The sequence below is a fragment of the Vigna unguiculata genome, chromosome 3 (genome assembly GCF_037176805.1).
Source record: "Vigna unguiculata cultivar grain cowpea cultivar isolate G323 ecotype 2 chromosome 3, ASM3717680v1, whole genome shotgun sequence".
Classification (NCBI taxonomy): Eukaryota; Viridiplantae; Streptophyta; class Magnoliopsida; order Fabales; family Fabaceae; genus Vigna; species Vigna unguiculata.
Window position 1 is genome coordinate 50929940 of NC_140794.1, and position 12589 is coordinate 50942528.

A 12589-nucleotide genomic window follows, 5' to 3' on the forward strand; every position below is an offset into this window, starting at 1 on the left:
TTTGTTAAAAAACTTTGTCAACCAATAATAGCCCATTTATAAATTTGTCTCACTAAAAAGTTTTATTGCGAGGGTAAATTCTATCTTGTACAAGTGATTTATTGATGGACCATTAAAATTCACGGTGAGATTAACTAAACAAATGATCAATGAGTGGATTTTCTAACCGGTAACTTATTGTGATTAAAACTATCTTGTAATCCTTCCAAGGATTTTTCTTGTCTTGTACTTATTATCGTGGTTGATTTGCACCATAGTAGTTGAAATAAAAAATATTATTTTTTAAAATAAAATACAATTTAAATCGATTTATCTTAATATTTAGTACATTATTATTTTACAGAAAGTAAAATTGAATGTCTAAGGATTTCCAAAACATAAGACGCAACTTGAAAAATATGAAATAGAAATAGCAACCAAAAATTAAGTAATGTAAATAAATCAATCTATAATCTGAGGAATCATACCCGAGTTAAAAAAATTATCTAATTTAATTAATTAATTAAATTGATTATGCGAATCCAAAAAAAATAAACTATTTTTTTATTCTTGATTTAATTTCCAGAAAGATAAATGAAAATTTTCAATTTGAAATTGTAAAAATCAAAATCGAATTTAGAACAAAAAAACACAATAAAATAAATAATTGTGGGAATCTGAATATAGATTCTAAAAGGGTTAAGTATGTTTTTATTCTCTTAAATTTGACTCAAAGTTGAGATTCATTTATGTTCGAAACTTTTAATGTATTTTGGTTCCTAAACTTTAAAAATGAATGAATATAGTCATTTTAACCCAGTTATGCTAACTTTTTTAAGGGGTTGAACGCATTTCCTAGCCATATTGAACCGGAAATGTGTCAAACGGTGTGAACAACTCTCTAATATTAACATGAAACACATTTGACACGTCAAACAAAATTAACGTAATTGGTTTAGAAGGAGGATTGTATTCATTCATTTCTAAAGTTTAAGGACCAAAATATATCAAAGTTTCAGACATGGACGAATTCCAACTTTGGATCAAAGTTCACGGACTAAAAGCATACTTAACCCATTTTAAAAAGGGTACAATTATATTATTATATTGATACTTTGTTTTCCTTATTAATAGCATATTATATATATATATATATATATATATATATATATATATATATATATATATATATTATAAATAAATAAAAAGTTAAAAGTTTTTGAAGTGAGTCTTCCTTTTTAAAAACAGGAGTGGTTTACATAAACCTTAGATAAAACCCATTTCATTCTCAGTCTTCGATCTCCTTCCTTCTTAGTAAATTGGCCTCCTTCATTTTTTTTTTCCTCTTGAAGATCCAAAGCCATAGAAACGATTAGTGTCAAGGATTATAGTATACAAGTCAATCAATTTTATATTAGGGTAAGTTCAAATTTTCCTCTTTCCATAGAGAAACTCTATTTTTTTCTGGTGCATACAGTTTTCTCTGATTGCATGTGATTTCTCTGTTTTCTATATGCATCTTCATCTAGCTGTGTGGTCCTTAAATCATTATTCAATTGTTGATTTTAGTCGTTGGGGTATGAATATAGGACCATTAAGTGGAGACGTTGTGTAAGGGGGAGAACAGTGATAAGAGTCTTCCTTAAGGTAAGGGAAGCTTATCATTTAAATTGTTTTAAAATGAAAATTTATAATTGCATAAGTTTTAAATGATTTTGTAAGTTTGATTTGATACAATTTTTTAGAGTTTTTAAGTATTGTGTTGTGTTTTAGGTGAGTCTATATTTTGATGGATGATGAATTGTAGAGTGATGACATGACTGAATTGTTTAATGGTATGAATTGGGTTTGAATGAGAATTATATTGATGAGTACTAAAAGAAAATGATTATTGGGAAAAGGGAGTGTCTGAATGTGTTATAAAATGAGAGAAATTAAGATGATAAAAAAAACTAATATGTTAATCTGTTATGGGTTCTTGTATTTGTTTTGAACAAATGTGATGTTAACATTATTGAAAAAAAGTAATTTAGAGAGGTTGGCATTATTGTAAATAATAATATTTATAAGTTGAGTATGATATTATGGTAGAAGGAAAAAGGTAATTGTTTAGAAGAAATTCTTTTTTTCTTCTATTGAGTGTCCACGGTTGAGCTACTCTGAACATTGTTAGGGGGAGGCACTGAGCTGCTGGTCTAGAGTTTTAGAAAAACTTTAAATTTTAGTTTAACTTGTTTATGTCCTCTTTGGCTTAGAAATGAAAAGTTTAGTTCTAAGTGGATATTTTCAAGGAAAAATATCACTACTTAAGATGTCAAAGTGTATTGAAAAGAGATTTCGAAAGTGAGACTATCTCGACTCTAGTAGTATCTAATTCACATAGAGTATGATATGTAGGTGGTAAGAGTCGAAGGAGGCTTCACAAGGCAAACAAAATGATATGAAAGATGATCATACTTATAGAGCTAGTAAAGTTAACCATGTCATGACTTGTTAAATTAGATTTTGTTTCATCTTAATCCCTCTCTAATGATGGTTTCAGATATAGGGAGTAAGTGTGACAGGTGTAGAGTCTCACGAGTCCATTTAATACACTAATCTTCCGGAAATAACTTGTGTAAGTATAATTGTTATAGGAGTTGGATGTGCAAGTGCTTTGTAATGATGAGTGAGACTTTAGTAGTAATTTTTGTAAAAACCTAATAGTAAACATTGAGTTTGTTTTCTGGGTTGTCATTATAAAAGATTTATTTAATATTTTTGTATCTTCTTTTGTCCTATCCAATTAGTTTTTTTTTTCTATTCTTTTAAAAGCATTAGCTTACCCCTTCTATTTCTTATTTCCTTGTATTGTTTGTTTTTATGCGATGATTGTATATAAATATGTGAACAAAGATAGGAACAGATAGGTCAGTAGTCCAGGAAAAAGAGCCGTTATCTCTAATATAATTTTGAATAGTGATTAGTTCGATAAATGAAGTCTTTATCTTTATTTTAGAAAACATTTTTTTGAAGTACTTCGGAATATTTTGAAAAAGTAATTGAGATATAATGTTAAAGGTTTGTAATATACTTTAAACTTATTATATATATATATATATATATATATATATATATATATATATATATATATATAATCCTCATTTTTTAACTCACGTAGGATGTCAAACAATATACACTTACGCAAACATTCAAACAAGTGTTATATCACATTAGTTTTATAGGTAGTTAATGTGAGATCGACATGTGAAAACATTGAAATAAGTGTTGTTTAAAATGGAACAATCAATAATCTATTGCAGTCACGGAAATTGACTAATAATAAGTTGTTTCACAATTGCTTTCTTAACGTTATTTAAACAACAAGGAAGGGTTGGAAAATCTATCGTAAAAAGCAACCTACTCCAGACATTTGGGAATAGATGACTGTCTTGAAGTGCCACATTTTCTATCTGGCATCATCAATCTTCAACTGGGAGAAAACGGAATCCACAACACTATCGGATTCCTCACCCCTCACAATGGTGTCATCCGCTTCACTCAGTGTCGAGAGTGAAGGAAGACGCCGAACATTGGGCAGTTGAAGTGATGCAGAAACATTACTAGAACTATCCTCATACGGTTCTCTCTGTATTGCATTTGCACCTTTCTGAAGCTGCAGCGCATACTCCAAGTCCCACAACACATCGCCCATGGTTGGCCTATCACAACCATCTTCTTGCAAGCATTTTTCTATCGTCTCACTAAATCTTCTGAGTGAGTTCTGATCAATTTGCTCCGTGATGGAAGGATCGATGATCTCTTGGAGTGTGCCCTTGCTTTTGCAAAGCAATCCCCATTCCGCCAAGTTTATCTGATCTGTTGGAAGAGATGGGTCAATCGCTGCTCTTGCACACAAAACTTCCAAAAGAACTACGCCAAATGAGTAGACATCAGATTTTTCTGTCAGCTGTTGCGACCTGAAATACTCAGGATCAAGATACCCAAAAGTGCCTTTAACACCAGTGGTGACATGAGGTTGAGTATCAGGAGGACCTGACCTTGAAAGACCAAAATCAGCAACTTTAGCAACATGGTTCTCATCAAGCAATATGTTTGTGGACTTTACATCACGGTGAATGATTCCCCCAGCTGCTCCTTTGTGAAGATAATGGAGACCCCTGGCAGAATCAATGCAGATTTGAAGCCTCACCTTCCAGGACAAGCTTGGCAACTTTGTATTATACAAATGGTCCCTGAGTGTCCCTTTTTCCATGTATTCATACACCAGAATCATCTCGAACTTCTCATCACAATACCCAATTAAGGAAACAAGGTGCTTGTGGCGAATCTTAGACAAAACCATGATCTCTGTCTGAAATTCTGGAAGGCCTTGACCTGACCCTGGCTGGCTTCTTTTCACAGCCACTGTCATGCCATTCTCGAGGACTCCCTTGTAGACGTTGCCAAAACCTCCCTTGCCAATTAGCTGGCTTGCGTGGAAGTTCTTTGTTGCCAGTTGAAGATCAACCAATGGAATTTTGAGCTCTAGGTTTAGGTTGGGAAGGGGAGAGCCGCGATTGGTTGTATCAGTCAATCTGCCGTGAGAACTCCGTCCACCATTATCCAGAATTGGCAACCTGTGGGAATTCTCATTGGACTTTTCCTTGTTCATTTTAAAACGCCAAAGAAAGCCAAGTACCACCACAACAGAAACCAAGACTACACCACCGAGAACTGAACCCAGTAACACAGGAAGACGATTATACTCGGAGTCCAAGTCAGGGGGAACAGAATTTGATGATTCAATCAATTTCATTATTTCTAGCCCGTTTAAAAATGCATCCTTTATGTCAGCGGTTTCATTAGGTGTTAGACTGACCTTAATATGTCCAGAGTTATCAGAGTTCAACACGAAATCATAATAATAAGGGGCAGGCAACTCGTTAGACACTTTTGGGTCATTATTTAGCTGCTTGACATGGGCGTCATAAATGGAAAGTTCGAACAGTGTAAGGCCAACGTCTGAACTGACATAATCACAGAAGTGAAGCCGAAGGAGATGATCTGTGTTGTTGTCCACCGGAAGAGCCCATGTTATGTTGAAAAGTCCAAAGTCTATGGCACTGGTAGAGATGTTTTTAGTCTCCTTAGCAGTTCCGTACACATCAGATGGCGCAGTATAACTAGCTGCGTTTGGACCATCGGAGTCATCACCTACACGGGGCACGATCTGACCCTGGTAAGGGGAACGATTCTTGGCGTTTTCCGGATAAATGAGATATATATCATCTGGAATCCAGTTTCTCAATAAGATATCTTTCATTGTCTGGCCACCAACATTAAGCCTGTGTTTGGTCTCCAACACCCGAGAGTACAAACCTCCGCTGTATGAAGATGTACCCCTAGTAGGAGTGAAACGCCTCACGTTGTTGTCGGATATGAGATGGAGGGGTAGTACGAACAGTTCTATGGCATTCACAAACGCAAACGATGATTCCAGAGGTCTGAAAGTTATTTTAATACTGGGGGTACTGATTTCCATGAAAAACTCTTTTACTAAAGCAGAGTTGTTATTGCTATCATTTCTACCATTAGTGTTTTGCAACAACCAGAATCCAGGAACTGAAACGTTGAATCTGGCGGAGGAAAGATTACTCGGGGAAGTGAAAGGGAAGAAATGGAGGCGTACCAGGTAGGTGCCATTTGTATCGATGTTGAACTTATACCAAGATTCCCTTCGAAAAATCCTTGCTGTTTGGTAAAGAGGAGAAGGCACCGATGACTGGTTCCTTTCTGTGTTACTGCTGCTAAAACCGGCTTCAGGGGTTGATTCACCAACGTAAAGCTTGCCACTTTCGGTAACACTGTTGTCTGAACCACAATTGATGAAGTACTTATCTGGGACGTTGTAGCCGAGTGAGGCGAACTGCAGTGATGAGAGCTGAAGAAGGAAAAGAAGTGCCACGCAGAAGCAGTGTTGAATTGTGTGGAGCTGAACAGTCGCCATGCAAAATGGTAATCAATGTTTAGTTTTTCGTACGATGTTGTATCAGATTAGAATAGCATGGAACTGGAACCAGAGGAAGACTTCGACACAGGTCAAGTTCTCTAATGGCAGCTTTGGGTTTTCTTCTTATTTTTTCTCTTTTGTTTTTATTCTGAATGTTTATTTATTCACAACGGGGTCCTAAATTATACATTCATGAAAATGAAAATGGAAAAGTCTTGCCCGAGAAATTTGAGAATTATGAGTCCTTACAAGATTCTCTCCAACAATAAAAAGACATTTAATAATGTGATTTATAACATACTATTTTTTATATTTAATAGAACAAAATCTTTTGATGAATGTTTGTCATTTAAAATATGTCACTTTATCTTCTATCCTAATAATAATTTGGATCCATCTTTAGTATAAATGGTCTAAGTGGCATGCTTGAAGTCTGCAAAGCAAAAATGAATAATTTTCTCAATAAGGTAAATATTAAATTTATTTAAAATATGTTGTTTTAAGGAACAATTTACTATTAAATGTAATATTACTATTAAAAATAAGACTCTACAAGTAGAAAACAGTCTTCAAACTATTGCTGATAGCATTATTTCAAAACAAAACAATAATTAATTCTTAAAATACTTATATATCAACCTATCATTGAAGAGATTTACTAGAGAAAGGAAAAGCATAGTGTATTATCTTTCTAAATAACATGAAGATGGCACAGACAACTTATTTTTAGCTAAAAAAGTTTAACGATAAATTTCAAACTTAAACTTGTACAATCTATTAAACCACTATATTGACCCTATTTATAAAATATATTAACACTGGAGTATCTTTTAAGTAAAAAAAAAACAATAGTATTAGATTATTAAATTATTCTTTTAATTCTAAATTATAGACATTAAACTCTAAACCTAAATTAATATAAAATTGTTATGTCATAAACTTGGACCATCTTCAGAAAAAAATTATAATATAAAAAATTGAACTTATTTATTCATCGTATGGGATATCAAGGGCACTGGAAAACAACTATTTTCATTTCATCCCTGTTTTCATTCCAATTTCTTTATTAGTACTGTTGACTGAATTGTAAGATAATGCATCTACAAATACAAACTGTTTCTTACAGTTTTGGAAGTTTTGCGTGGTAAGAAATTTGATTTCTTGGAAAAATTTATTTCACAATTGTGCCAGAATTTGGCCATCATAATTTGTTAATTGAGAAATGGATTAATGTATAGGTTGAAGATCACAATGTTCCTGAAATGGGAAAGGAGGATCGGAGTAGGATCCATTAAGAATGGCAAAGGTGGTAAGCTTGTTTGCAGCTTCTGAGGCATGAATTCCATCCCAACTCACGTAGTTGTAGGGATCATTGCATGCAGTTGCCGTCACTTTTCTGCCATTTATCTCTTTGGAATTGCCACAGTAAACTCTGGGATCGAAGTTGTAGTCACCACCTCCATAGCCGCAGCAAGCTTTTGTACCATACTTAAGCCCTGTTTCAAGATAAAAGTCAGAAAAATAATGAAGAAATTCTGGTAGTCTTAAACAAGTGTAGGGTTTGTGTTTGAACCATGAGAAGTGGGATGCTGGAAGAGCTCCAGCAGAACAGTGAAAGTATCCACATAAACGACAGAAGCATCGGAAAGACTTTCTCTGATTTGTCTCAGTGACTGTTTCAACATATTGTTGTATTCCCTCACTGCGTTGTTGTAAGAAACCAAGCATCCAAACTCATCAATGTCTGAACTGTTATGAGGAAGCTGGACCAAGAAGGAAGGGTAGCATCCCACTGGTGCAAGATTAAGAACCAAAAATGTACGTCCTCCAAGATTATATAACTCCTGTAAATTCATTGAGCAAAACTCAATTATACATCTTTTTTTTCATTGATTATAGATTTGAGTTATTGTTGACTGTTATGGTAATCTCACCTTAATGGTAGCAGCAATTTGTGAAACAACCTGAGGGAGGTATTGTTGCACTCCACCTATGCCAATGGAAGCTAAGTTGGAAGTAAAATCATTTTGGCCAATGTAGAATGTGTAAAGAGACTTTCCAAATATATCTGGTGAAGGAAGCTTGGATCCTGAGGAACAATCAAAAGTAGTACAATAATGCCTTAGAAATTAAAAAGTAGAGTGGGATCTAGGAAGTTTGTGCATTTTGTACCTTGTTCATGCACTTGATTAACTTTGGTTTTGAACTGCTTCATTTGGTTGAGTTGGATGGCAAGAGAGAAGGGACTGATCCCAGTGACAAACAAAGAAGTATTAGGTAGAAGCACAGTGGATGCCAGTGTAGCATAATTAGCTCCATGTGTATAATCAGATCCAATTGATTGCAGATATGGACTCAAAAATGGCAATCCAAGAGCTTGAGCTGCCCAATGAAAAGCAATGTATAGCTTGCCTAATATTAGTTCTGTACTACTGATAAAATGGTTTCTCATATTGCAGATTTTATTGAAAAAAAGAATACTAAATTAACTGGTGGCTCCACATATAAAATCTGATGATCTATGTTTCCCAGTGGGGATGAGAGTTTGATTATCCCACAACTTAACTATGTTTGTTTGTACTAAAAAATAGCAATGGTTAAAAATGATTTATTTTTAAATGATTTTTGTAAAAGTAACTTAAGTTGCTTCTAAAAAGAGAAACCCAGATATGTTAATAATCACAATAAGTGATTATTTACTAAAAAAATACTTTCTCTATATATAAAAAGGACTTAAGCATACCCTTGTCACGTGAAATTGTGTTTATTTTACCCTTTATAGAAATTGATAGGGTCTCACCTAATGAACGAGGGGAGCAGAACCAAAAGCTTAAATCTTTCCTTAAATTTTTCATTCTTTTTCGTTTTTCTTCAATGTCCACACTCATAAGGTGAGAGATATTATACAGAATCAAAGAAAACGAACAAATTTAAACCAAACTAAGATGAAAGAGTTGATTAATTACCAAGAAAATCAACTATGAGTCTCCCATCTGTGGCTCTTCCTACTGGTTTGTTGAAGTAAGTCATTCCAAAGGGACCAGATTGGGAAGGAAAAGCTGCCCAAAAGCCACCAGTATCTGAATTTGAATCTCCGAAGTTGAAAATGGCCTCGAAATCACACTTGCTGCGACTTGAACCGATCATGCAAAGCAATACAAGAGTAAAAAAGACTAAGAAATTGGTGGATGCCATTGAAGTCATTTTTGTGAGCTTAAAGACACTGTCTAATGAGATAGTGCTGGAGGAATAAAGGGTGACCTCTCCTTTTCTAGTTTTGTTTATATTTGCAGTTTTAACTGCATTCATTCTACAATAATGTATGACAATAATTGATGTTCATCAGTCACATGGAGAATACTACCAAAAAAATCAAACACATTCCACATTTTCAATATAGTACATATGGAATTAAAAAGTATTACTGTGTTGATGTGAATAACTTCTTTTATTCTGTTAAATATTAGATAGATTATATATGCAACATTCTAAAACAAATATATAACATATCCTTATATATGGTTTATATATACCATAAAGTATTTCAAAATATTGCGTAATATACGAAAAAAATAAAAAATATATAATAATAATAATAATAATAATAATAATAATAATGCCAACAAAAATAAAATTTTTTGTCATTCAGACGATGTTCTTACAAGCGTTTCTGCTCATGTATTATCATACATGTCATCATACAAATAACAAAAATATTCTGGATTGTAGTTTCAGAATCAAACCACCACATGTGATGATTAATTAAGTCATATTAGATTTCATAACAAATCAAAGCAAAATAATTACTTTTCTTCCCTAACCAATTCCTAAATTTTGTGCAATCCTTCTCTATGTGTCCCTTCCTCTTATAAAAGGAACACTTGGATTCTTTATTTATAACTGGTTTAGTAGATATTTTTTTCTTCTGATTAACTTGATTCTTCTTATTCTTAAGAGAAGTAGTCAAGTTCACCATTTGACCTTTCTCGAATAGCAACCTTTCCTCTTCTTGAACACACATGATCAGTTATTCATTAATAGACCACTTATCCTTATGTGTTATAAGCAATTTTAAAAGAAACATCTTGATGAGGCAAAATACACAAAATATAATGTACTATAAGGGAATTACATATAGTAACATAAGCTCTTTAGTTAAGCCACAATGTCTCTTATGCGTATTATTGATCACACATTCACTTAGTCCTTTAGTCTCGATGAGCCTTAAGGATGAAAATACATGATATAGTGTTGGTAAGAGATTTATCAAATGTGATGAATTGTTCATCAATAAACATTAGCAAATCTCTCACATTACTGATCAATAGATTCTGAATATCAACAAAAAACTTGGTCTTTATTAAGGTCACAAGGTGACAATTTAACCTCTTTCACTTTTCATAGAGATTAACAACATCTGGAGTGTTGTCTTAGTAATAACCGTGATTCTATTTTTCTAATAGCATAATCAATATTCACCCAACCCAAATGGAGAAGAACTTTCTCCTTCCAAAACTTATAATTACCTTCTTTTTAGTTTGAGAAACTGCAATTTTCTTTTAATACATGTTCATTGTCATAATTTGATTGTCTTGACAATGGAAACATGTTTTAATAAATAAATCTAGTGACATAAAACTTTTTGTGGGTCAAAGTCATACTCAATTAGGCTCATAAAACCAAGTGACAAAACTATTATGTTTTATCGATGCAAACACGTTTTAATTAATGAATCTAGTGACATAAAACACTTGTGAGCTAGAGTCTTACTCAATTAGACTCATCACCAACTGATAAAACTATTATACTATTATGTTTTACCGATGTAAATACGCGTCTTGATGAATGAATCTAGTGATACAAAACTTGCATATAGACTAAAGTCTTACTCAATTAGACTCACATCACAAAATGATAAAACTATTAATCATTATGTTTTACCGATTAAACACACATCTTAATGAATGAATATAGTGACATAAAACTTGCATGTGGGCTAAAGTTTTGTTCAATTACACTCATATAACCAAATGACAAAACTATTAGAATATGTTCCTTCTCTTAATTCCGGTGAACAAGTTGGGAGAGAGATATAATCCAATATTTCATCATAATTAATCATACAAATGTCAGAAAATTCATGTGGGTAAAAATTCATGACATCACATATAATTAATTACGATTAATGTTTATTGCGTGATTATAAATATCAATCAATCTGTGTGAACACTCTCTAATTCATTAAAATATATTCCCATTCAAACATCTAAAATAAACATATGCATCAACCTTGTTTATAATGCAACCAAAATAAATATTAATGTTTACGTACATAAATTAATCATACAATCATACAACATATCATTTATAAACATATCATTGTTAATTGCCATAAGCAAGTGACAACGTTTTGCATTACACGAGTACACAAAACAAATCTCAGATTTCTAGAGAGGCAATGGCAGATCTTTACCAAAAAATTTGAAGGGGCCAAAATAATACACTTAAAATTTATGTATTTAATTATTGTTATTAATTTAACAAAAATATATATAATTGAGTATTGAATTTTTCCTTAGAAAAATGACATTTTTTTATGTTGTATTTGATATATAATCCATTTTAAATAAATTTGTCTAATTTCATCTCATTCACTCTCTATTCATTGGATACTCTCATATTTGAGAATGTTTCCTGGTTAATGGTTAAGTTTCAAAGAATTGATATGAAATCCCCACCTATAATTCTTCGAATCTTAAGAAATGATTCCTCTATTCCAACTATTGGATCTTAGTATCATGTTTGAAAATATGTAAAGGTAAAAAAGTAAATCTATATTGTTTCCATCTTCACATATATCTTCCCTTCTCTCACTAAAAAATGAATCTATTATTTTATTTTTCATCAATATACTTATTTAACAAAAAATAAGACTAAAAATAATTTATTAAAATTTAATTGAAAATTGAGAGACGTACCTACTAAAAACATTATATGATAATCAAGAAAAAATTAAAAAATGGTTATGAAAAAATATATATTATATAACTTTCCTTCTACGTTCATAAAAATATAAATATACAAAAAAACTTATGAGATAAAAAAATATTAACTATTAAACTAATATTTTAGTATTAAAATATAAAAGAGAATTACCTTTCTATCTTAAAAAATGAAGGAGAACACATGAGAGATGATAGCAGAAAGAATGAATTTGTGTTTAACTCCTTTTTTAAAAACAAAAAATAAAAGAAAACATGCAAAAGTGAAAGATGACTAGAATATGTGAGAGACTTAAAAGATAATGAGAAAAAACATTAAAAATATCTCAAAAATTTTTATTTATTCTTTATATATTTAATTTTATGCTTTATTATTTATTAAGATTAAATATTACTTTATAAAATAATAAAAACCTATCTAATTTAATTTCCATATCAATATAATATATATTATATATATATTTTTTTAAAAATTTTAAATAATATATTTTAAAACAAAATTAAAAAAATTGGGATATACTTTTTAGAAAAAATTAAAAATTTTGGAGGGGCCATAGCCCCCTAAACATACACTAAAACCCCCCACTAGGGAGAGAGATTAAAGACCTTCGGTCAT

General features: G+C 31.9%; 1 protein-coding gene and 2 pseudogenes across 1 annotated transcript; all 3 read right to left on the reverse strand.

Moving 5' to 3' along the window:
* Positions 1-3283: 3283 nt before the first annotated feature.
* LOC114177489 (putative receptor-like protein kinase At5g24010 pseudogene) lies at positions 3284-6421 on the reverse strand (annotated as a pseudogene).
* A 561-nt stretch (positions 6422-6982) lies between these two features.
* Positions 6983-9240, reverse strand: LOC114176700 (GDSL esterase/lipase At4g01130-like). The gene is made up of 5 exons (XM_028061818.2): positions 8938-9240; positions 8144-8353; positions 7906-8060; positions 7545-7815; positions 6983-7467 (listed from the first exon to the last, which is right to left on the reverse strand). The coding sequence occupies exons 1-5, from the start codon at positions 9173-9175 to the stop codon at positions 7199-7201; spliced, it is 1143 nt and encodes a 380-aa protein (XP_027917619.1). The 5' UTR covers positions 9176-9240; the 3' UTR covers positions 6983-7198.
* A 503-nt stretch (positions 9241-9743) lies between these two features.
* LOC146887935 (uncharacterized) lies at positions 9744-12589 on the reverse strand (annotated as a pseudogene).